Below are 26580 nucleotides of genomic sequence, written 5' to 3'. Positions count from 1 at the left end.
CCCAGGCCCCCCCCGATCCTACACTGTGCCCCCCCCGGATCCCCTCGACCCCCCTCTGTGCCCCCCCCCAGACCCCTCCCTGTGCCAGCCCGGACCCCCCCAGACGACCCCAGACCCCTCTGTGCCCCCCCAGTCCCCCCCCAACCCCTACTTCACTCTGTGCCCCCCCAGACCCCCCCGGCCCTCCAGACCCCCCCAGACCCCTCTCTGTGTCCCCCCCCACTCCCCCAAAACCCCCCCGACTTCACTCTGTGTCCCCCCAGGCCCCCCACGATCCCACATTGTGGCCCCCCCCGGATCCCCTCTACTCCCCCGACCCCCCAGACCCCCGTCTGTGCCCCCCCCAGACCCCTCTCTGTGCCAACCCGGACCCCCCCGACCCCTCCAGACCCCCCCATACCCCTCTCTGTGCCCCCCCCAGACCCCCCCAGACCCCCCTTATTCCCCCCCCCGGATCCCCCCAGACCCCTCCCTGTGCCAACCCGGACCCCCCCGACCCCCCCAGACGACTCCAGACCCCTCTGTGCCCCCCCCAGCCCCCCCCAACCCCTACTTCACTCTGTGCCCCCCCCCAAGGCCACCCCCGGCCCCCTCAGACCCCCACGACCCCCCCAGACGACCCCAGAGCCCTCTGTGCCACCCCAGACCCCCTCCCCCCCCGACTTCACTCTGTGCCCCCCCAAGACCCCCACGATCCCACATTGTGGCCCCCCCCGGATCCCCTCTACTCCCCCGACCCCCCAGACCCCTCTCTGTGCCCCCCCCAGACCCCCCCAGACCCCTCCCTGTGCCAACCCGGACCCCCCCGACCCCCCCAGACCCCCCAGTACCCCTCTCTGCGCCCCCCCAGACCCCCCTTAATCCCCCCCCCGGATCCCCCCGGACCCCCTGCAGAACCCCCCCCTGTGCCCCCCCACATCTCCCCCTCCCCCCCCCCAATCCCCCCCCCCCCCGTGCTGGGGGCGGGGTCTCCCCGGGCCCATAAATGTCCGCGTGGGAGCGGCGACCCCCGCAGCCCCTCCCGGTGCCGCTCCGCCGCCGTTCCGCCGCCGTTCCGCCGCCTCCAAACGCAGGTGGGAAACGGAGCGGAACCGGAGCGGGATCCGACGGACCGGGATCGGGATCGGGATCGGGATCGGGATCGGGATCGGGATGGGGATCCGACGGACCGGGATCGGGATTGGGATCGGGATCGGGATCGGGATGGGGATCCGACGGACCGGGATCGGGATCGGGACCGGGATGGGGATCCGACGGACCGGGATCGGGATTGGGATCGGGACCGGGATCGGGATCCGACGGACCGGGATCAGGATTGGGACCGGGATTGGGATTGGGATCCGGATCGGGACCGGGATCGGGATCCGACGGACCGGGATCGGGATTGGGATTGGGATCTGGATTGGGATCGGGATCGGGATGGGGATCCGATGGACCGGGATTGGGATCGGGATTGGGATCCGATGGACCAGGATCGGGATTGGTATCGGGATTGGGATCCGACGGACCGCGATCAGGATCAGGATTGGGATCTGACGGACCGGGATTGGGATCGGGATTGGGATCCAATGGACCGGGATTGGGATTGGGATCCAACGGTCCCAGATCAAAATCAGGATTGGAATTGGGATTGGGATCCAATGGACCGAGACTGGGATTGGGATCAGGATTGGGATTGGGATCCAATGGACCGGAATCAGGATCGGGATCAGGATTGGGATCCAACGGACCAGGATCAGGATTGGGATTAGGATTGGGATCCAACAGACCGGGACTGGGATTGGGATCAGGATTGGGATCCAACGGACCGGGATCAGGATTGGGATTGGGATCAGGATTGGGATACAATGGACCGGGATCAGGATTGGGATTGGGATTAGGATTGGGATTAGGATCCAACGGCCTGGGATCAGGATTGGGATTGGGATTGGGATCCAATGGACTGGAATCAGGATCGGGATCGGGATTGGGATCCAACAGACTGGGATCAGGATTGGGATTGGAATCAGGATTGGGATCCAACGGATCGGGACCGGGACCAGGATTGGGATCGGGATCCAACGGACCGGGATCGGGATTGGGATCCAATGGATTTGGATCAGGATTGGGATTGGGATCAAGACCCAACAGACCGGGATTGGGATAGGGATTGGGATCAGGATTGGAATCCAATGGACCGGGATCGGGATTGGGATTGGGATCAGGATTGGGACCCAACGGACCTGGAACAGGATCGGGATCGGGATTGGGATTGGGATCCAATGGACCGGGATCGGGGTTGGGATTGGGATCCAAAGGACTGGGATCCGGTTCGGGATTGGGATCCAACGGACCGGGACTGGGATTGGGATCCAACGGACCCGGATCGGGATTGGGTTTGGGATCAGGACCAATGGACCACGACAGGGATTGGGATCGGGATCAGGATCAGGATTGGGATCCAACGGACCAGGATCAAAATCAGAATTGGGATTGGGATCCAACGGACTGGGATCGGGATTGGGATCAGGATCAAAATAAGGATTGGGATTGGGATCCAATGGACCGGGACTGGGATTGGGATTGGGATCCAACAGACCAGGATTGGGATTGGGATCAGGATTGGGATTGGGATTGGGACCCAACGGACCTGGATCAGGATTGGGATTGGGATCGGGATTGGGATCCAATGGACTGGGATCCGGTTCGGGGTTGGGATCCAATGGACCCGGATCGGGATTGGGATTGGGATCAGGATCCAATGGACCATGACAGGGATTGGGATCGGGATCAGGATCAGGATTGGGATCCAACGGACCAGGATCAAAATCAGAATTGGGATTGGGATTGGGATCCAATGGACCGGGACTCGGATTGGGTTTGGGATTGGGATCCAATGGACCGGGATCGGGATTGGGATCAGGATCAAAATCAGGATTGGGATTGGGATCCAATGGACCGGGACTGGGATTGGGATTGGGATCCAACGGACCAGGATCAGGATTAGGATAAGGATAAAAATCAGGATTGGGATTGGGATCAGGATTAGGATCCAATGGACCTGGGTCACGATTGGGATTGGGATTGGGATCCAATGGACCAGAATCAGGATTGGGATTGGGATTAGGATCCAACAGACCGGAATCAGGATCAGGATTGGGATTGGAATCCAATGGACTGGAATCAGGATCGGGATTGGGATCCAACAGACCAGGATCGGGATTGGGATCAGGATTGGGATCCAACAGACTGGGATCAGGATTGGGATCGGGATCAGGATTGGGGTCCAATGGACTGGGACCAGGATTGGGATTGGGATTGGGATTCAACGGACCAGGATCAAGATTGGGATCAGGATTGGAATCCAATGGACCAGAATCATTATCGGGATCAGGATTAGGATCCAACGGACCAGGATTGGGATTGGGATCAGGATTGGGATCCAATGGACCGGGATCAGGATTGGGATCGGGATTGGGATCAGGATCGGGATCCAACAGACCGGGACTGGGATTGGGATCGGGATTGGGATCCAATGGACCGGGATCAAGATTGGGATCGGGATCAGGATTGGGATACAATGGACTGGGACCAGAATTGGGATTGGGATTGGGATTAGGATCCAACGGCCTGGGACCAGGATTGGGATTGGGATTGGGATCCAATGAACTGGAATCAGGATCGGGATCGGGATTGGGATCCAACGGACCAGGACCGGGACTGGGATTGGAATCAGGATTGGGATCCAACGGACCGGGATCAGGATTGGGATCGGGATCGGGATTGGGATCCAACGGACTGGGATCAGGATTGGGATTGGGATTGGAATCAGGATTAGGATCCAACGGATCGGGACCGGGTTTGGGATTGGGATTGGGATTGGGATCCAACAGCCCGGGACCAGGATTGGGATCGGGATCCAACAGACCAGGACTGGGATTGGGATTGGGATCGGGATCAAAATTGGGATTGGGATCAGGATTGGGATCCAATGGATTGGGATCAGGATTGGGATTGGGATTAGGATTGGGATCCAACAGACCGGGATCAGGATTGGGATCAGGATTGCGATTGAGATCCAACAGACCGGGACCAGGATTGGGATCGGGATCAGGATTGGGATCCAATGGACTGGGACCAGGATTGGGATCGGGATCAGGATTGGGATCCAACAGACTGGGACCAGGATTGGGATTGGGATTAGAATCCAATGGACCAGGATTGGGGTTGGGATCAGGATGGGGATCCAACGGTCCCAGACCGGGATTGGGATTGGGATCAGGATCCAATGGACCAGGACAGGGATTGGGATTGGGACCCAACGGAACAGGATTGGGATTGGGATCAGGATCGGGATCTAATGGACCAGAATTGGGATCAGGATTGGGATCCAACAGACCGGGATCAGGATTGGGACTGGGACCCAACGGAACAGGATTAGGTTTGGGATCAGGATCGGGATCCAATGGACCAGGATTGGGATTGGAATTGAGGTCCAATGGACTGGGATTGGGATTAGGGTCAGAATCACGATCCGACAAACTGGGATTCAGATCCTGAGGATTGGGATCAGGATTGGGATCGGGATCCATTGGACCGGGATCGGGACTGGAATCCAACGGACTGGAATTGGAATCCATTGGACTGGGATCAGGATCCACCAGATGGAGATTGGGATTGGGATTGGGGCTGGGATCCATTGGACTGGGATTGGGATTCACCGGATCAGGACAAGGATTGGGATTGGGATCTAACGGGTTGGGATCAGGATTGGTGCTGGGACCCACCAGACCAGGATTAGGATTGGGATCCAACAGATTGGGATTGGGATCCATCAGATCAGGACCGGGATTGGAATTGGGACCCAATGGATTGGGATTGGGATCGGGAGCCATCGGATCAGGGTTGGAATTAGGATTGGGGATGGGATCCACCAGACTGGGACCAGAATTGGGATCAGCAGCTCCCAGATTGGGATTAAGACTGGAAATTGTCAGATCGGGATTGGGACTGGGACTGGGATCCACCAGATTGGAATTGGGATCCATCAGATTAGGATTGGATTTGGGATGTGGATCCACTGGATTGGGGCCAGGATTGGGACTGGGAGCCACCAGATTGGGATTGGGATCAGGACTGGGATCTACTGGATTGGAATTGGGATTGGGATTCATCAAGTTGGGATCAGGATTGGGAGTGAGAGTCATTGGATCAAGTTTGGGATCCACCGGATTGGGATTGGGATTCACCAGTTTGGGACTGGGTTTGGGATTGGGATCCATCAGATTGGGATCCATAGGACCGGAAATGGGATTGGGATTGAAGTCAGCATTCATCAGATTGAGATTGGGATCGGGATCGGGATTGGGATCGGGATTGGGATTGAGTTGGACCAGAACTGGGATTGGGATGAGATGGATTGGGATTGGGGTAAGGAACTGTGAGACCAGGATGAGGATCGGGATCCATTGGAGTGGGATTGGAATTGGGATCTGTGGGATTGGGACTGGGATTGGCTGACCCCACGTAACCCCCCCAGTCTCACAGCTGATCCTACAGACCCCATAACTGACCCTAAACAACCATAACTGACCCCATATCCCCCACCAGCCCCCATAACTGACCCTACAACGCCCACAATTGACCCCATATCCCCCCCTAGTCCCCATAACTGATCCTACAGATCCATAACTGACCCCATATCTCCCCTTAGCCCCCATAACTGACTCTATACCCCCCATAACCGACCCTAAAGCCCCCATAACTGACCCCATATCTCCCCCCAGCCCCCATAACTGACTCTATACCCCCCATAACTGACCCTATACCCCCCATAACCGACCCCACAGCCCCCATAACTGACCCCATATCTCCCCTTAGCCCCCATAACTCACCCTATAACCCCCATAACTGACCCCATATCTCCCCCCAGCCCCCATAACTGACCCTACAACCCCCATAACTGACCCCATATCCTCCCCCAGCCCCCATAACTGACCCTACAACCCCCATAACTGACCCCATATCCCCCCCCAGCCCCCATAACTGACCCTATACCCCCCATAACTGACCCCATATCCCCCCCCAGCCCCCATAACTGACCCTACAACCCCCATAACTGACCCCATATCTCCCCTTAGCCCCTATAACTGACCCCATATCTCCCCCCAGCCCCCATAACTGACTCTATACCCCCCATAACTGACCCTATACCCCCCATAACCGACCCCACAGCCCCCATAACTGACCCCATATCTCCCCTTAGCCCCCATAACTGACCCTATAACCCCCATAACTGACCCCATATCTCCCCCCAGCCCCCATGACTGACCCTACAACCCCCATAACTGACCCTATCTCTCCCCTTAGCCCCCATAACTGACCCCATATCCCCCCCCAGCCCCCATAACTGACCCTATACCCCCCATAACCGACCCTGTGTCTCCCCTCAGCCCCTATAACTGACCCCATATCTCCCCTTAGCCCCCATAAATGACCCTGTACCCCCCATAACTGACCCCATATCTCCCCTTAGCCCCCATAACTGACCCTATACCCCCCATAACCGACCCCACAGCCCCCATAACTGACCCCATATCCTCCCCCAGCCCCCATAACTGACCCTATACCCCCCATAACCGACCCTGTGTCTCCCCCCAGCCCCTATAACTAACCCTATACCCCCCATAACTGACCCCATATCTCCCCTTAGCCCCCATAACTCACCCTATACCCCCCATAACTGACCCCATATCCCCCCCCAGCCCCCATAACTGACCCTATACCCCCCATAACTGACCCCATATCTCCCCTTAGCCCCCATAACTCACCCTATACCCCCATAACCGACCCTATACCCCCTATAACTGACCCCATATCCTCCCCCAGCCCCCATAACTGACCCTATACCCCCATAACCGACCCCGTGCCTCCCCCCGCAGCCCCCCGCCCGCAGCCATGCCGTTCAGCAGCACCCACAACAAGCACAAGCTGAAGTTCTCCCCCGAGGAGGAATTCCCGGACCTTTCCAAGCACAACAACCACATGGCCAAGGTCCTCACCCTGGATCTCTACAAACGCCTGCGTGACAAGGAGACCCCGAGCGGCTTCACCCTGGACGACGTCATCCAGACCGGGGTCGACAACCCTGGTGCGGCCCCATAGCGACCCCATAGAGTACCTATAGTGACCCCATAGCGACCCCGTAGTGACCCCATAGAGAACCTACAGCGACCCCATAGCAACCCCATAGTGACCCCATAGTGATCCCATAGCGACCCCATAGCGACCCCATAGCGGCCCCATAGTGATCCCATAGCGACCCCATAGCGACCCCATAGTGATGCCATAGAGAACCCATAGCGACCCCATAGCGATCCCATAGAGAACCCATAGCGACCCCGTAGTGACCCCATAGCGACCCCATAGTTATCCCATAGAGAACCTATAGCGACCCCATAGAGAACCCATAGTGACCCCATAGTGATCCCATAGTGATCCCATAGAGAACCATAGAGACCCCATAGTGACCCCATAGCGACCTCATAGCGACCCCATAGCGACCCCATAGTGATCATATAGAGAACCCATGGCGACCCCATAGCGACCCCATGGTGACCCCATAGCGACCCCATAGTGATCCCATAGCGACCCCATAGAGAACCCATGGTGACCCCATAGCGACCCCATAGTGATCCCATAGCGACCCCATAGAGAACCCATGGTGACCCCATAGCGACCCCATAGTGATCCCATAGCGACCCCATAGAGAACCCATGGTGACCCCATAGCGACCCCATAGTGATCCCATAGCGACCCCATAGAGAACCCATGGTGACCCCATAGAGACCCCATAGCGACCCCATACTGATCCCATAGAGACCCTATAGCGACCCCATAGTGATCCCATAGAGAACCCATAGCGACCCCATAGCGATCCCATAGAGAACCCATAGCGACCCCGTAGTGACCCCATAGTGACCCCGTAGTGACCCCATAGCGACCCCATAGTGATCATATAGAGAACCCATGGTGACCCCATAGCGAACCCATAGTGAACCCATAGCGAACCCATAGCGAACCCATACTGATCCCATAGAGAACCCATAGCGACCCCATAGTGACCCCATACTGACCCCATAGAGACCCCATAGCGACCCCATAGCGACCCCATAGCGAACCCATAGCGAACCCATACTGATCCCATAGAGAACCTATAGCGACCCCATAGTGATCCCATAGTGACCCCATAGTGACCCCACAGAGACCCCATACCAACCCCATAGCGACCCCATAGAGAACCCGTAGTGACCCCATAGTGACCCCATAGTGATCCCATAGAGAACCCGTAGTGACCCCATAGTGATCCCATAGCGACCCCATAGTGATCATATAGAGAACCCATGGCGACCCCATGGTGACCCCATAGCGACCCCATAGCGACCCCATAGTGACCCCATAGTGATCCCATAGAGAACTCATGGTGACCCCATAGTGGCCCTATAGCGACCCCATACTGACCCAATAGCAGACCCAGAGCAGCCCCATAGGGACCCCCCACAGCTGACCCCATGGCTGACCCCTGACCCTACAGCTGCTCCCTGACCCCACACCTGACCCCACGCCTGACCCCATGGCTGCCCCCTGACCCCCGACCCCACATCTGACCCCATAGCTGCCCCCTGACCCCACACCTGACCACTGACCCCACACCTGACCCCTGACCCCACACCTGACCCCACACTTGACCCCATGGCCGACCCCTGACCCCACACCTGACCCCTGACCCCACACCCACCTGCACACCTGACCCCACACCTGACCCCCGATCACATCCCTGACCCCATTGCTTCCCTCTGACCCCACACCTGACCCCATGGCTGACCCCTGACCCCACACCTGACCCCACAGCAGACCCCATGGCTGACCCCATGGCTGACCCATCCCATCACCCCACACCGGACCCCACACCTGACCCTATGGCTGACCCCTGTCCCCTCACCCCACACCTGACCCCTGACCCCTGACCCCACACCTGACCCCACACCTGACCCCACACCTGACTCCCGACCCCTGACCCCACACCAGACCCCACACCTGACCCTATGACTGACCCCTGTCCCCTCACCCCACACCTGACCCCACACCTGACCCCACACCTGACCCCTGACCCCACACCTGACCACTGACCCCACACCTGACCCCACACCTGACCCCACGGCTGACCCCTGACCCCTGTCCCCTCACCCCACACCTGACCCCACACCTGACCCCATGGCTGACCCCTGTCCCCTCACCCCACACCTGACCCCACACCTGACCCTATGGCTGACCCCTGTCCCCTCACCCCACACCTGACCCCACACCTGACCCCACACCTGACCCCTGACCCCACATCAACCCCCCCTGATCCCATCCCTAACCCCACTGCTGCCGCCTCATCCCACACCTGACCCCACGGCTGACCCCTGACCCCACACCTGACCCCTGACCCCACACCCACCTGCACACCTGACCCCACACCTGACCCCTGATCACATCCCTGACCCCATTGCTTCCCTCTGACCCTACACCTGACCCCATGGCTGACCCCTGACCCCACACCTGACCCCACACCTGACCCCATGGCTGACCCCTGACACCTGACCCCCGACCCCTGACCCCACACCTGACCCCACACCTGACCCCATGGCTGACCCCTGACACCTGACCCCCGACCCCTGACCCCACACCTGACCCCACACCTGACCCCATGGCTGACCCTTGTCCTTTCACCCCACACCTGACCCCATACCTGACCCCACAGCTGACCCCTGACTCCACAGCTGACCCCTGACCCCACACCTGACCCCCGACACCTGACCCCACACCTGACCCCCGACCCCTGACCCCACACCTGACCCCACACCTGACCCCATGGCTGACCCCTGTCCCCTCACCCCACACCTGACCCCACGGCTGACCCCTGACCCCACACCTGACCCCACACCTGACCCCTGTCCCCTCACCCCACACCTGACCCCACGGCTGACCCCTGACCCCTGACCCCTGACCCCCCCGTGCCCCCTGCCCGCAGGTCACCCTTTTATCATGACGGTGGGCTGCGTGGCCGGGGACGAGGAATCCTACGAGGTGTTCAAGGACCTTTTTGACCCCGTCATCCAGGACCGGCACGGGGGGTACAAACCCACCGACAAGCACCGCACCGACCTCAACCACGAGAACCTCAAGGTGGGGTGGGGGTTTGGGGTCGGGGGGGATTGGGGTCGGGGGGGGATTGGGGTCGGAGGGGGTGATGGGGGAATTGGGGTGATGGGGGCATTGGGGGCAATGGGGGCATTGGGGGCAATGGGGGCATTGGGGGCAATGGAGTGATGGGGGCGTTGGGGTCAATGGGGGCAATGGGGGCAATGGAGGTATTGGGGGCAATGGGGTCAATGGGGTCAATGGGGGCAGTGGGGTCAATGGGGGCAATGGGGGTATTGGGGTCAATGGGGGCAATGGGGGCAATGGAGGTATTGGGGGCAATGGGGTCAATGGGGTCAATGGGGGCAGTGGGGTCAATGGGGGCAATGGGGGTATTGGGGTCAATGGGGGCAATGGGGGCATTGGGGTCAATGGGGTCAATGGGAGCATTGGGGTCAATGGGGTCAATGGGGGCATTGGGGACATTGGGGTCAATGGAGGCATTGGGGACATTGGGGATGTTGGGGTCAGTGGGGGTGATGGGGACATTGGGGTCAATGGGGTCAATGGGGGGACATTGGGGTCAATGGGGGCAATGGGGGTATTGGGGGCACTGGGGTCAGTGGGGGTATTGGGGTCAATGGGGGCAATGGGGGCATTGGGGTGATGGGGGGCATTGGGGTCAATGGGGTCAATGGGGGCAATGGGATCAATGGGGGTATTGGGGTGATGGGGGCATTGGGGACATTAGGGTCAATGGGGCCATTGGGGTTGGTAGGGTCAATGGGGCTATTTGGGGCCATTTGGGGTCTATAGGGCCACTGGGGGCCTTTGGGGGCCATTTGGGGTCAATGGGGCCATTGGGGTCTATGGGGTCAATGAGGCCACTGGGGGCCATTTGGGGCTATTTGGGGTCAATGGGGCATTGGGATCTATGGGGTCAATGGGGCCACTGAGGGCCTTTGGGGACTATTGGGGCCATTGGGGTCAATGGGGCCATTGGGGTCTATGGGGTCAATGGGGCCATTGGGGGCCATTTGGGGTCAATGGGGCCATTGGAGTCTATGGGGTCAATAGGGCCACTGGGGGCATTTGGGGTCAATGGGGCCACTGGGGGCCATTGGGGGCCATTAGGGGTCAATGGGGTCAATGGGGCCATTTGGGGGCCATTTGGGGGCCATTTGAGGCCATTTGGGGTCAATCGGGTCATTGGGGTCTATGGGGTCAATGGGGCCACTGGGGGCATTTGGGGTCAATGGGGCCACTGGGGGCCATTGGGGGCCATTTGGGGTCAATGGGGCCATTGGGGTCTATGGGGCCATTGGGGACCATTTGGGGCCATTTGGGGTCAATTGGGTCATTGGGGTCTATGGGGTCAATGGGGCCATTTGGGGCCATTTGATGTCAATGCAGCCACAGGGGGGGCATTTGGGGTCGACGGGACCATGGGGGCCATTTGGGGTCCGTGGGGCCGCGTTGGCTGTGGGGTCGGGCTCTGACCCTTGATTTGGGGCAGGGGGGTGAAGACCTGGACCCCAAATACGTGCTGAGCAGCCGCGTGCGCACGGGGCGCAGCATTAAGGGCTACTCCCTGCCCCCACACTGCAGCCGGGGGGAGCGGCGCGCCGTGGAGAAGCTGTCGGTCGAGGGTGAGGGGGCGACGGGGGGTGGGGGGGTTATGGGGTCGGTGGGGGCAGTGGGGGCTACGGGGGCTATGGGGTCATTGGGGGCATTGGGGGCAATGGGGTCAATGGGGGCATTGGAGGCGATGGGGTCAATGGGGGCAGTGGGGGTGATGGGGTCAATGGGGGCAATGGGGTCAGTGGTGGCTATGGGGGCAGGGGGGGCTACGGGGGCTATGGGGTCAATAGGGCAATGGGGGCGATGGGGTCAATGGGGGCGATGGGGTCAATAGGGGCAATGGGGTCACTGGTGGCCATGGGGGCAGTGGGGGCTATGGGGTCATTGGGGACAATGGGGTCAGTGAGGGCAATGAGGGCGATGGGGTCACTGGGGACAATGGGGGCAATGGGGGCAATGGGGGCAATGGGGGCGATGGGGTCATTGGGGACAATGGGGTCAGTGGTGGCCATGGGGGCATTGGGGGCAATGGGGTCAGTGGGGGCTATGGGGTCATTGGGGACACTGGGGACAATAGGGGCGATGGGGGCAATGGGGGCAATGGGAGCATTGGGGGCGATGGGGTCATTGGGGACAATGGGGGCAATGGGGGCAATGGGGGCGATGGGGTCATTGGGGACAATGGGGGCAATGGGGGCAATGGGGGCAATGGGGGCAATGGGGTCAGTGGTGGCCATGGGGGCATTGGGGGCAATGGGGTCAGTGGTGGCCATGGGGGCAGTGGGGGCATTGGGGTCAATGCAGGCATTGGGGGCATTAATTGGGATCAATGGGGGCAATGGGGACAGTGGGGACATTGGGGTCAGTGGGGTGATGGGGGTATTGGGGTGAGAGGGGGCATTGGGGTCAATGGGGTCAATGGGGGCTATGGGGACATTGGGGGATATGGGGTCAATGGGGGCATTGGGGTCAGTGGTGGCTATGGGGGCAATGGAGGCACTGGGGGCTGCTGTGATTGGGCGATGGATGAGCTCTGGGAGTGGCCTAGGAAGCGTGGGCGTGGCTTTGGGAATGGGGGCGTGGCCTTGGAGGGGGAGACACACAAGATCTTATAGGGCAGTGGGAGTGGCCAGTGAGAATGTGGGCGTGGTTTGTCTGAGAGGGCGTGGCCTGTTGGGTCAAGGGACGCTGATTGGGTATAGAGCGGTGGGGGGGGGCGTGGCCTGTGGTAAGTGGGCGTGGTCTACGAGGGGCCGTGGCCTTGGATTGAGGTAGAAGAGGTGGTGGGCGGGGTCAGGGTGGGGTGGGCGTGGCCAGATGGGGGCGTGGTCCGGGGGCTATTGGCAGACATAGCTGAGTGGGCGTGGCCTTCATGGATGTGGGCGTGGCCTAAATACGGGGCTTTGAATGGCGGCAGTGCTGAAATGGGCGGGGTCAGGGTGGTGTGGGCGTGGCCTAAAGAACCGTGGGCGTGGGTAGCGGGTTTTGTGGGTGAGGATTATTTGAATATGGGCGTGGCTTGAGTGTGGGCGTGGCCTAATCAGGCGCTGAGGCCATGAATGGAGACCGAGGTCGGGGTGGGCGTGGCCTATAGCGATGTGGGCGTGGCCTGCCGTGCAGAGGGAGTGGCCTGGGGAGTTGTGGGCGTGGTCTACAGCGATGCGGGCGTGGCCTGGTGTGGAGTGGGCGTGGCCTCGGGATGTGTGGGCGTGGCCTAATTGGGGGAGTTGGCTATGAATGGTGTTCTAGGCTGGGGTGGGCGTGGCCTGATGAAGCATGGGCGTGGTCTGACCAGGTGGGCGTGGCCTGCTGAGTGCAAGTCCTCGAATGGAGTCTATTGAGCAACAGGCGGGGTCGGGGCCGGGAGGGCGTGGCTTAAGACTTTGTGGGCGTGGCCTATCGTGGCACGGGCGTGGCCTGACCAGTTGGGCGTGGCCTGCTGAGCTTACATGGCCTGGAATGGAGACCATTGAGCAACAGGCGGGGGTGGAGCTGGTTGGGCGTGGCTTAGGCGGTTGTGAGCGTGGCCTGTGAGGGATGTGGGCGTGGCCTAAAGTGACGTGGGCGTGGTCTGAGCAGGTGGGCGTGGCCAAATGGGCGCACGTAGCCTGGAATAGAGTCCATTGAGGAACAGGCGGGGTCGGGGCCGGGTGGGCGTGGCTTATGCTGATTGTGGGCGTGGCCTATGTGGTATGGGCGTGGTCTGAGCAAGTGGGCGTGGCCAATGGGCTCACGTGGCTTGGAATGGAGTCCATGGAGGAACAGGCGGGGTCGAGGCTGGGTGGGCGTGGTTTATGGTGACTCTGGGCGTGGCCTATCGTTGTGGGCGTGGCCTATGTAGTTGTGGGCGTGGCCTATGTAGTTGTGGGCGTGGTCTGAGCAAGTGGGCGTGGCCAAATGGGCTCACATGACCTGGAATTGAGTCCATTGAGGAACAGTTGGGCTCGGGGCCGGGTGGGCGTGGCTTATGGTGATTGTGGGCGTGGCCTATGTGGTATGGGCGGGGTCTGAGCAGGTGGGCGTGGCCAAATGGGCGCATGTGGCTTGGAATGGAGTCCCTGGAGGAACAGGCGGGGTCGAGGCCAGGTGGGTGTGGTTTATAGTGATTCTGGGCGTGGCCTATGTTGTTGTGGGCGTGGCCTTTGTAGTTGTGGGCGTGGTCTGAGCAAGTGGGCGTGGCCAAATGGGCTCACAAGGCCTGGAATGGAGTCCATTGAGGAACAGGCGGGGTCGGGGCTGGATGGGCGTGGCTTATGGTGATTGTGGGCGTGGCCTATGTGGTATGGGCGTGGTCTGAGCAGGTGGGCGTGGCCAAATGGGCGCACGTGGCTTGGAATGGAGTCCATTGAGGAACAGGCGGGGTCGAGGCTGGGTGGGCGTGGCTTATGGTGCTTGTGGGCGTGGCCTATGTAGTTGCGGGCGTGGCCTATGGAGTTGTGGGCGTGGTCTGAGCAAGTGGGCGTGGCCAAATGGGCTCACATGGCCTGGAATGGAGTCCATTGAGGAACAGGTGGGGTCGGGGCTGGGTGGGCGTGGCTTGCCGGATTGTGGGCGTGGCCTCGTCGAGGTGGGCGTGGCCTGACGTAGCCCCGCCCCCCTCCCCCTCTCCCCCCGCAGCCCTGAACAGCCTGGAGGGGGAGTTCAAGGGCCGCTATTACCCGCTGAAGGCGATGACAGAGCAGGAGCAGCAGCAGCTGATCGACGACCATTTCCTCTTCGACAAACCCGTCTCACCTCTGCTGCTGGCGTCCGGAATGGCGCGGGATTGGCCCGACGCCCGCGGCATCTGGTGGGTGCCGGGGGGGGGGTATGGGGTGGGCTGTGGGGGCAGGGGGGTGGTTATGGGGCCAGGGTGTGGCTGTAGGGCCAGGGGAGTGTCTAAAGGATCAGGGGAGTGGTTATAGGGCCAGGGGAGTGGTTATAGGGCCAGGGGTATGGCTATAGAGCCAGCATATGGTTATAGGGTGAGGGTATGTTTACAGAGCCAGGGGAGTGGTTGTAGGGCCAGCGTATGCCTATAGGGTCAGAGGAGTGGCTCTAGGGCCAGGGTACGCCTATAGGGCTTGGGGAGTGGTTATAGGGTCAGGGGAGTGGTTATAGGGCCAGGGTGTGGCTATAGGGCCAGGGGAGTGGTTATAGGGTCAGGGGAGTGGTTATAGGGTCAGGGGAGTGGTTATAGGGTCAGGGGAGTGGTTATAGGGTCAGGGGAGTGGTTATTGGGCCAAGGGAGTGGCTATAGGGCCTGGGTATTGGCAATAGGGCCAGGGTATGGCTATAGGGTCAGGGGAGTGATTATAGGACCTGAGGAATTGTTATAGGATCAGGGGAGTGGCTATAGGATCAGGGTATGGCAGTAGGGTCAGGAGAGTGGTTATAGGACCTGAGGAATTGTTAAAGGGCCAGAGGAGTGTCTATAGGGCCAGGAGAGTGGCTATAGGATCAGGGGAGTGGCTATAGGGTCAGGGTATGGCTATAGGGTCAGGGGAGTGGTTATAGGACCTGAGGAATTGTTATAGGGCCAGGGGATTGGCTATAGGGCCAGGGGAGTGTGCGATATGGGGCGTGTGATATGAAGGTGTGATTCTGGGGGGGTACGATATCGGGGTTTGCGATATCGGGGTGTGTCATATCAGGGTGCGATATGGGGTTGTGATATCGTGGTGCGATATCGGGGTGCGATATCGGGGTGTGATATCGGGGTGTGTGATATCAGGTTGCGATATCGAGGTGTAATATTAAGGTGTGCGATATCGGCTGTGCGATATCGGCTGTGTGATATCACCATGTACGATATCGAGGCGTGATATCCAGGTGTAATATCGCAGTGCGATATCGGGGTGTGTGACATTGGGGTGCGATATGGGGGTGTGTGCTATGAGGGCGTCATGTTGTGCTGTGTGATATCGGGGTGTGATATCGGGATATGTAATATCAGGGTGCGTTACGGGGGGTATGGTGTCGGGATATGTGATACTGAGGTGCGATATGGGGGAGTGATATTGGGGTGTGTGATATGGGAGTGCGATATCAGGATATGCAATAGGGGCTCTGCGATATCGGAGTGTGATATCGGGATATGTGATATGTGGGTGTGTGATATCAGGGTGTGATACGGGGGGTGTGATATCGGGATGTGATATCGGGATATGTGATATGAGGATGTGATATGGGGGAGTGATATTGGGGTGTGCGATATGGGAGTGCGATATCAGGATGTGTGATATGAGGGTGTGATATTGGGGTGTGTGATATCACGATATGTGCTCTGGGGCTGTGTGCTATGGGGTTTGATATCATGATATGTGATATGGGGTTTGCTATGGGTTTTGATATTGGGATATATGCTATTGGGGTTTGCTGTGGGGTTTGCTGTCAAGATATGTGCTGTTTCTGGGATTTGCTGTGGGGATATGTGCTGTTTCTGGGGTTCGTTATCGCAATATGTGCTGTTTATGGAGTTTGCTGTCAGGGTATGTGCTGTTTCTGGGGTTTGCTATCGCGATACGTGCTGTTTCTGGGGTTTGCTATCGCGATACGTGCTGTTTCTGGGGTTTGCTGTCAGGGTATGTGCTGTTTCTGGGGTTTGCTGTCGCAATATGCGCTGTTTCCGGGATTTGCTATCGCGATGTGTGCTATCTAAGGTGTTTGCTATGGGGATACATGCTGTTTCCAGGATTTGCTGTAGGAAAATGCACTGTTTCTGGGGTTTGCTATCGCGATATGCGCTATCTATGGGGTTTGCTATGGGGATATGTGCTGTTTCCAGGGTTTGCTATTCCGATATGCGCTGTTTCCAGGGTTTGCTATCATGATATGTGCTATCTAAGGGGTTTGCTATGGGGATACATGCTGTTTCTGGGGTTTGCTGTCGTGACATGTGCTGTTTATGGGGTTTGCTGTCAGGGCATGTGCTGTTTCTGGGGTTTGCTATCGCGATATGTGCTGTTTCTGGGGTTTGCTGTCAGGTTATATGCTGTTTCTGGGGTTTGCTGTGGGGATACATGCTGTTTCTGGGGTTTGCTGTCGCGATATGCGCTGTTTCGGGGATTTGCTGTCACGATATGCGCTGTTTCCGGAGTTTGCTATCGCGATATGCGCTATCTAAGGGGTTTGCTATGGGGATACGCGCCGTTTCTGTGGTTTGCTATGGGGATACGCGCCGTTTCCGGGGTTTGCTGTCGCGATACGCGCCGTTTCCGGGTTTCGCTATCGCGATACGCGCCGTTTCTACGGGGTTTCATCCCCCCCGCAGGCACAACGACAACAAGACGTTCCTGGTGTGGGTGAACGAGGAGGACCACCTGCGGGTCATCTCCATGGAGAAGGGCGGAAACATGAAGGAGGTCTTCAGGCGCTTCTGCGTCGGGCTGAAGAAGGTCGGCCGGGGTCACGGGGTCACGGGGTCACGGGGTCACGGGGTCACCGGGTCACGGGGTCACGGGGTTTGGGGTTATGGGGGGATGTGGGGTTCGTGGTAGCTGGGGGTCGTGGGGGACATGGAGGGGACTTGGGGTCATGGGGATATTGGGGTCACGGGGTCATGGGGTCACGGGGTCATGGGGGACATTGGGGTTATGGGGTCACAGAGGGATGGGGGGACGTGGGATTTACAGTAGTTTGGGTCATGGGGACATTGGGGTCATGGGAACATTGGGGTTATGGGGTCATGGGGGGATGGGGGGACGTGGGATTTATGGTAGTTGGGGTCATGGGGTCACGGGGTCATGGGAACATTGGGGTTATGGGGTCACAGGGGGATGGGGGGATGTGGGATTTACGGTAGTTGGGGTCATGGGGGACATTGGGGTCACGGGAACATTGGGGTCATGGGGTCACGGGAACATTGGGGTTATGGGGTTATAGGGTTATGGGGTCACAGGGGGATGGGGGGATGTGGGATTTATGGTAGTTGGGGTCATGGGGATATTGGGGTCATGGGGTTATGGGGTCACGGGGGGATGATGGGGATGTGGGATTTATGGTAGTTGGGGTTATGGGGATATTGGGGTCACGGGGTCATGGGAACATTGGGGTTATGGGGTCGTGGGTTGGGGTCATGGGGACATGGAGGGGACATTGGGGTCATGGGGATGTTGGGGTCAAAGGGTTTGGGGTGATGGGGTTTGGGGTAATTGGGATTTCATGCACTGGGGGGGGGGTGATGGGGTTTGGGGTTATGGGGTTTGGGGTCCCTGGGATTGGGGCAAAGATGGGGGTTTGGGGCGATGGGTTTTGGGGTGACGGGGTCCCATGCATTGGGGTGATGCGTTTTAGGGGTGATGATGGGTTTTGGGGTGACGAGGGTCCCACGCATCGGGGTGACGATGGGCTTTGGGGTGACAATGCGTTTTGGGGTGACGGGGGTCCCATGCATTGGGGTGATGGGCTTTGGGGTGACGATGGGTTTTGGGGTGACGATGGGTTTTGGGGTGATGAGGGTCCCATGCATTGTGGTGATGGGTTTTGGGGTGATGATGGGTTTTGGGGTGACGATGCGTTTTGGGGTGACGGGGGTCCCATGCATTGGGGTGATGCGTTTTGGGGTGACGATGGGTTTTGGGGTGACAGGGATCCTATGCATTGGGGTGATGGCTTTGGGGTGATGATGGGTTTTGGGGTGAGGGTCCCACGCATTGGGGTGATGGGCTTTGGAATGACGAAGGGTTTTGGGGTGACAATGGGCTTTGGGGTGATGATGGGTTTTGGGGTGACGGGGATCCTATGCATTGGGGTGATGCATTTTAGGGGTGATGATGCCTTTTGGGGTGACGATGGGTTTTGGGGTGATGAGGGTCCCATGCATTGGGGTGATGGGCTTTGGGGTGATGATGCGTTTTGGGGTGACGATGCGTTTTGGGGTGACGATGGGCTTTGGGGTGATGGGGGTCCCACGCATTGGGGTGATGCGTTTTGGGGTGACGATGGGCTTTGGGGCAACGATGGGTTTTGGGGCTTTGGGGTCCCACGCATCGGGATGATGGGTTTTAGGGGTGACGATGGGTTTTGGGGTGATGGGGATCCTATGCATTGGGGTGATGCGTTTTAGGGGTGACAATGCGTTTTGGGGTGACGATGGGTTTTGGGGTGACGGGGGTCCCACGCATTGGGGTGATGCGTTTTGGGGTGACGATGGGCTTTGGGGTGACGGGGGTCCCACACATTGGGGTGATGCGTTTTGGGGTGACGATGGGCTTTGGGGCGACGATGCGTTTTGGGGTGGCGATGTGTTTTGGGGTGACGATGGGCTTTGGGGTGACGATGGGCTTTGGGGTGACGATGCGTTTTGGGGTGACGATGGGCTTTGGGGTGATGGGGGTCCCACACATTGGGGTGATGCGTTTTGGGGTGACGATGGGCTTTGGGGCGACGATGCGTTTTGGGGTGGCGATGTGTTTTGGGGTGACGATGGGCTTTGGGGTGACGATGGGCTTTGGGGTGACGATGCGTTTTGGGGTGACGATGGGCTTTGGGGTGATGGGGGTCCCACGCATTGGGGTGATGCGTTTTGGGGTGACGATGGGCTTTGGGGTGATGGGGGTCCCACACATTGGGGTGATGCGTTTTGGGGTGACGATGGGCTTTGGGGCGACGATGCGTTTTGGGGTGGCGATGTGTTTTGGGGTGACGATGGGCTTTGGGGTGACGATGGGCTTTGGGGTGACGATGCGTTTTGGGGTGACGATGGGCTTTGGGGTGATGGGGGTCCCACGCATTGGGGTGATGCGTTTTGGGGTGACGATGCGTTTTGGGGCTTTGGGGGTCCCACGCATCGGGATGATGGGTTTTAGGGGTGACGATGGGTTTTGGGGTGATGGGGATCCTATGCATTGGGGTGATGATGCGTTTCGGGGTGACGATGGGCTTTGGGGTGACGATGCGTTTTGGGGTGACGATGGGCTTTGGGGTGGCGATGCGTTTCGGGGTGACGATGCGTTTGGGGGTGATGGGGGTCCCACGCATTGGGGTGACGATGGGCTTTGGTGTGACGATGCGTTTTGGGGTGGCGATGGGCTTTGGGGTGGCGATGCGTTTTGGGGTGACGATGCGTTTCGGGGTGACGATGCGCTTTGGGGTGACGATGCGCTTTGGGGTGACGATGGGCTTTGGGGTGACGATGCGTTTTGGGGTGACTCCCCTCCGCCCCGCAGATCGAGGAGATCTTCAAGAAGGCCGGCCACCCCTTCATGTGGACGGAGCACCTGGGCTACATCCTCACCTGCCCCTCCAACCTGGGCACGGGGCTGCGCGGCGGCGTCCACGTCCGGCTGCCCAAACTCAGCCAGCACCCCAAGTTCGAGGAGATCCTGCACCGCCTGCGCCTGCAGAAGCGTGGCACTGGTACGGGGCGGGGGGGGCGGGGGGGCTTTATGGGGTCATGGGGGCAATGGGGTCGTTGGGGGCGATGGGGTCATGGGGTCATGGGGGGTGATGGGGTGATGGGGGTGATGGGGTCATGGGGGCGATGGGGGTCATGGGGGGCATTGGGGGCGATGGGGTTGTTGGGGGCAGTGGGGTGATGGGGGCAATGGGGGTAATGGGGTCATTGGGGGCGATGGGGTCATTGGGGGCAATGGGGTCGTTGGGGGCGATGGGGGTGATGGGGTCATGGGGGGTGATGGGGGTGATGGGGTCATGGGGGTGATGGGGTCATGGGGGGTGATGGGGTCATGGGGGCGATGGGGTCATGGGGTCATGGGGGGTGATGGGGGTGATGGGGTCATGGGGGTGATGGGGTTATTGGGGGTGATGGGGTCATGGGGGGTGATGGGGGTGATGGGGTCATGGGGGTGATGGGGGCGATGGGGGTAACGGGGACATTGGGGGTGATGGGGTCATTGGGGGTGATGGGGTGATGGGGGCAATGGGGTCGTTGGGGGCAATGGGGGTGATGGGGTCATGGGGGGTGATGGGGTCATGGGGGTGATGGGGGTGATGGGGATGTTGGGGGTGATGGGGTCATGGGGGCGATGGGGTCATTGGGAGCATTGGGGGCGATGGGGTCATAGGGGTGATGGGGTCATGGGGGCAATGGGGTCATTGGGGGCAATGGGGTCATTGGGAGCGATGGGGGCGATGGGGTCGTGGGGGCAATGGGGGCAATGGGGTCATTGGGGGTAATGGGGTCATGGGGTCTTTATGGGGTCATTGGGGGCGATGGGGTCTTTATGGGGGTGATGGGGTCGTTGGGGGCGATGGGGGTAATGGGGTCATGGGGTCTTTATGGGGTCGTTGGGGGTGATGGGATCTTTATGGGGGTGATGGGGTTGTTGGGGGCGATGGGAGCAATGGGGTCGTTGGGGGTGATGGGGGTAATGGGGTCATTGGGGGCAATGGGGTCATGGGGGCTATGGGGGCGATGGGAGTGATGGGGTCTTTATGGGGTCATTGGGGGCAATGGGGTCATTGGGGGTCTTTATGGGGTCATTGGGGGTGATGGGATCTTTATGGGGGTGATAGGGGTAATGGGGTCATTGGGGGCAATGGGGTCATTGGGGGTGATGGGGGCAATGGGGTCTTTGGGGATGATGGGGTCTTTATGGGGTCGTTGGGGGTGATGGGGCCATTGGGGTCTTTATGGGACCATTGGGGTCTTTATGGGGTCATTGGGGGCAATGGGGTCATTGGGGGTAATGGGGTCGTTGGGGTGATGGGGGTAATGGGGTCGTTGGGGGTGATGGGGGCAATGGGGTCTTTGGGGATGATGGGGTCTTTATGGTGTCGGTGGGGGTAATGGCGTCATTGGGGTCTTTATGGGGTTGTTGGGGGTGATGGGGCCACTGGGGGTAATGGGATCACTGGAAGTGATGGGGCTATTGGGTCTCTATGGGGTCCCTATGGGTCTCTATGGGGTCCCTATGTGTTCCCACGTTTCCCTGTTGGTCCCATTGACCCCATTGACCCTATTGCCCCCATAGGTCCCATTGATCCCATTGCCGCTCTCAGTCCCATTGACCCCATTGACCACACTGACCCCATAGGTCCCATTGACCCCATTGACCCTATTGCCCCCATCGGTCCCATTGGCCGCGTTGCCCCTATCGGCCCCTATTGCCCCTATCATCCCATTGACCCCATTGACCCTATTGCCCTCATCAGTCCCATTGACCCTATTGCCCCTATCGGTCCCATTGACCCTATTGCCCCTATCGGTCCCATTGGCCCCATTGACCCTGTTGCCCCTATAAGTCCCATTGACCCCACTAACCCCACCGGTCCCATTGACCCCATTGACCCTATTGCCCCCATCGGTCCCATTGACCCTGTTGCCCCTATAGGTCCCATTGACCCCATTGACCCCATTGCCCCTATTGGTCCCATTGACCACACTGACCCCATAGATCCCATTGGCCCCATAGGTCCCATTGGCCCCATTGACCCCATTGCCCCTCTTGATCCCATTGACCCCATAGGTCCCATCGGCCCCATTGACCCCATTGCCCCCATCGCTCCCATTGACCCCATCGACCCCACTGACCCCATTGGTGCCATTGCCTCTATCGATCCTACTGACCATATTGACCCTATTGCCCCCATCGCTCCCATTGACCCCATCGACCCCCTTGCCCCCATTGGTCCCACTGATCCCATTGGTCCCACTGACCCCGTTGACCCTATTGCCCTCATCATTCCCATTGACCCTGTTGCCCCTATCGGTCCCATTGGCCCCATTGACCCCCAATGTCCCCACTGACCCCATTGACCCCATTGAATCCCATTGATCCTCATTGTTCCCAATGACCCCATTGATCCCATTGACCCCAATGTCCCCATTGATTCCAGCGTCCTCATTGATCCCCACTGACCCCACTGACCCCACTGACCCCAATGATCCCAATGTCCCCATTGACCCCATTGACCCCATTGAATCCCATTGTCCTCACTGACCCCCATTGACCCTATTGATCCCATTGATCCCCACTGACCCCATTGACCCCATTGTCGCCATTGACCCCATTGGCCCCATTGGCCCCATTGACCCCCAATGTCCCCACTGACCCCACTGACCCCATTGAATCCCATTGATCCTCATTGTTTCCATTGACCCCACTGATCCCCATTGATCCCAATGTCCCCATTGACCCCATTGATCCCCAATGTCCTCATTGACCCCATTGAATCCCATTGATCCTCACTGTTCCCATTGACCCCACTGATCCCCATTGATCCCAATGTTCCCATTGACCCCATTGATCCCAATGTCCCCATTGACACCATTGAACCCCATTGACCCCATTGATCCCCAATGTCCCCATCGCTCCCATTGACCCCATTGACCCCACTGACCCCATTGGTGCCATTGCCTCTATTGATCCTACTGACCATATTGATCCTATTGCCCCTATCGGTCCCATTGACCCCATTGGTCCCACTGACCCCACTGGCCCTATTGCCCTCATCAGTCCCATTGACCCCGTTGCCCCCATCAGTCCCATTGACCCCGTTGCCCCCATCGGTCCCATTGACCCCATTGCCCCTATTGCCCTCATCAGTCCCATTGACCACGTTGCCCCTGTCGGCCCCATTGGCCCCATTGACCCCATTGGTCCCATTGGTCCCATTGCCCCTATTGGTCCCATTGGCCCCTTTGACCCTATTGCCCCTCTCGGTCCTATTGCCCCCATCGACCCTATTGCCCCCATCGACCCCATTGCCCCCATCGCTCCCATTGGCCCCATCGACCCCATTGCCCCCATGGGTCCCATTGACCCCATTGACCACACTAACCCCATAGGTCCCATTGGTCCCATTGCCCCTATCGGTCCCACTGACCCCATTGCCCCCATCGGTCCCACTGACCCCATTGCCCCTATCGGTCCCACTGACCCCATTGCCCCTATTGCCCTCATCAGTCCCATTGACCCCATTGCCCCTATTGGTCCCACTGACCCCGTTGACCCCATTGCCCTCATCAGTCCCATTGACCCCATTGCCCCTATCGGTCCCACTGACCCCGTTGACCCTATTGCCCTCATCAGTCCCATTGACCCCATTGCCCCCATCGCTCCCATTGGCCCCATCGACCCCATCGCCCCCATGGGTCCCATTGACCCCACTGACCACACTAACCCCATAGGTCCCATTGACCCCATTGCCCCTATCGGTCCCACTGACCCCATTGCCCCTATTGCCCTCATCAGTCCCATTGACCCCATTGCCCCTATCGGTCCCACTGACCCCGTTGACCCTATTGCCCTCATCAGTCCCATTGACCCCATTGCCCCCATCGCTCCCATTGGCCCCATCGACCCCATCGCCCCCATGGGTCCCATTGACCCCACTGACCACACTGACCCCATAGGTCCCATTGGTCCCATTGCCCCTATCGGTCCCACTGACCCCATTGCCCCCATCGGTCCCACTGACCCCATTGCCCCTATTGCCCTCATCAGTCCCATTGACCCCATTGCCCCTATTGGTCCCACTGACCCCGTTGACCCCATTGCCCTCATCAGTCCCATTGACCCCATTGCCCCTATCGGTCCCACTGACCCCGTTGACCCTATTGCCCTCATCAGTCCCACTGACCCCATTGCCCCCATCGCTCCCATTGGCCCCATTGACCCCATCGCCCCCATGGGTCCCATTGACCCCACTGACCACACTAACCCCATAGGTCCCATTGGTCCCATTGCCCCTATCGGTCCCACTGACCCCGTTGACCCTATTGCCCTCATCAGTCCCATTGACCCCGTTGCCCCTATCGGTCCCACTGACCCCATTGCCCCTATTGCCCTCATCAGTCCCATTGACCCCATTGCCCCTATCGGTCCCACTGACCCCGTTGACCCTATTGCCCTCATCAGTCCCATTGACCCCATTGCCCCTATCGGTCCCACTGACCCCGTTGACCCTATTGCCCTCATCAGTCCCATTGACCCCATTGCCCCTATCGGTCCCACTGACCCCATTGCCCCTATTGCCCTCATCAGTCCCATTGACCCCATTGCCCCCATCGCTCCCATTGGCCCCATTGACCCCATCGCCCCCATGGGTCCCATTGACCCCACTGACCACACTAACCCCATAGGTCCCATTGGTCCCATTGCCCCTATCGGTCCCACTGACCCCATTGCCCCTATTGCCCTCATCAGTCCCATTGATCCCATTGCCCCCATCGCTCCCATTGGCCCCATTGACCCCATCGGTCCCATTGGCCCCATTGACCCCATTGGTCCCATTGGTCCCATTGCCCCTATTGGTGTCATTGGCCCCTTTGACCCTATTGCCCCTCTCGGTCCCATTGCCCCCATCGCTCCCATTGGCCCCATTGACCCCATTGCCCCCATGGGTCCCACTGACCCCATTGACCCTATTGCCCTCATCAGTCCCATTGACTCGGTTGCCCCCATTGCTCCCATTGGCCCCATCGACCCCATTGCCCCCATGGGTCCCATTGACCCCACTGACCACACTAACCCCATAGGTCCCATTGGTCCCATTGCCCCTATCGGTCCCACTGACCCCATTGCCCCTATTGCCCTCATCAGTCCCATTGATCCCATTGCCCCCATCGCTCCCATTGGCCCCATTGACCCCATCGGTCCCATTGGCCCCATTGACCCCATCGGTCCCACTGACCCCATTGCCCCTATTGCCCTCATCAGTCCCATTGATCCCATTGCCCCCATCGCTCCCATTGGCCCCATTGACCCCATAGGTCCCATTGACCCCATTGCCCCCATCGGTCCCACTGACCCCATTGCCCCTATTGCCCTCATCAGTCCCATTGACCCCATTGCCCCTATTGGTCCCACTGACCCCGTTGACCCCATTGCCCTCATCAGTCCCATTGACCCCATTGCCCCTATCGGTCCCACTGACCCCGTTGACCCTATTGCCCTCATCAGTCCTATTGACCCCATTGCCCCTATCGGTCCCACTGACCCCGTTGACCCTATTGCCCTCATCAGTCCCATTGACCCCATTGCCCCCATCGCTCCCATTGGCCCCATCGACCCCATCGCCCCTACTGGTCCCATTCACCCCATGGACCCCACCGACCCCGTTTCCCCATTGACCCTACAGGAGGGGTGGACACGGCGGCGGTGGGAGCCGTGTTCGACATCTCCAACGCGGACCGGCTGGGCTTCTCGGAGGTGGAGCAGGTCCAGATGGTGGTGGATGGGGTCAAACTGATGGTGGAGATGGAGAAGAAGCTGGAGCAGAACCACCCCATAGACGACATGATCCCGGCCCAGAAGTAACGCCGCCCCACAACCCACCGACCGACGGCCCCACAACCGACGGCCCCACAAATCACCGCCTGCCCCACCGTGGGAGCTGTGGGCCGGGTGGCTGCAATAAAACGGGGCTCTGTGGGTCCCTGTGGGTCTG

General features: G+C 59.3%; 1 protein-coding gene across 1 annotated transcript; it reads left to right on the top strand.

Moving 5' to 3' along the window:
* The first annotated feature begins 999 nt into the window (after positions 1 to 999).
* Positions 1000 to 26580, top strand: CKM (creatine kinase, M-type). Its single transcript, XM_090129911.1, has 8 exons — positions 1000 to 1073; positions 6921 to 7129; positions 10055 to 10209; positions 11681 to 11813; positions 14863 to 15034; positions 17498 to 17621; positions 20394 to 20583; positions 26272 to 26580. Exons 2-8 carry the CDS (start codon positions 6937 to 6939, stop codon positions 26448 to 26450), a joined length of 1146 nt encoding a protein of 381 aa, XP_089986037.1. The 5' UTR covers positions 1000 to 1073; positions 6921 to 6936; the 3' UTR covers positions 26451 to 26580.

This window comes from Phasianus colchicus, chromosome 38 (assembly GCF_987193195.1).
Source record: "Phasianus colchicus chromosome 38, bPhaCol1.hap1.1, whole genome shotgun sequence".
Lineage (NCBI taxonomy): Eukaryota > Metazoa > Chordata > Aves > Galliformes > Phasianidae > Phasianus > Phasianus colchicus.
The sequence above is the reverse complement of the archived record's forward strand: the minus strand, read 5'-3'. Positions and strand labels throughout refer to the sequence as shown.

What these genes read in the sequence shown, in the direction of transcription:
- CKM (XM_090129911.1), top strand. Translation starts at nt 6,937, where the DNA reads ATGCCGTTCAGCAGCACCCACAACAAGCACAAGCTGAAGTTCTCCCCC. An exon ending in GGAGAAGCTGTCGGTCGAGG is followed by an intron (nt 11,814 to 14,862) that starts GTGAGGGGGCGA and finishes CTCCCCCCGCAG; the next exon opens with CCCTGAACAGCCTGGAGGGG. An exon ending in CCTGCAGAAGCGTGGCACTG is followed by an intron (nt 20,584 to 26,271) that starts GTACGGGGCGGG and finishes TTGACCCTACAG; the next exon opens with GAGGGGTGGACACGGCGGCG.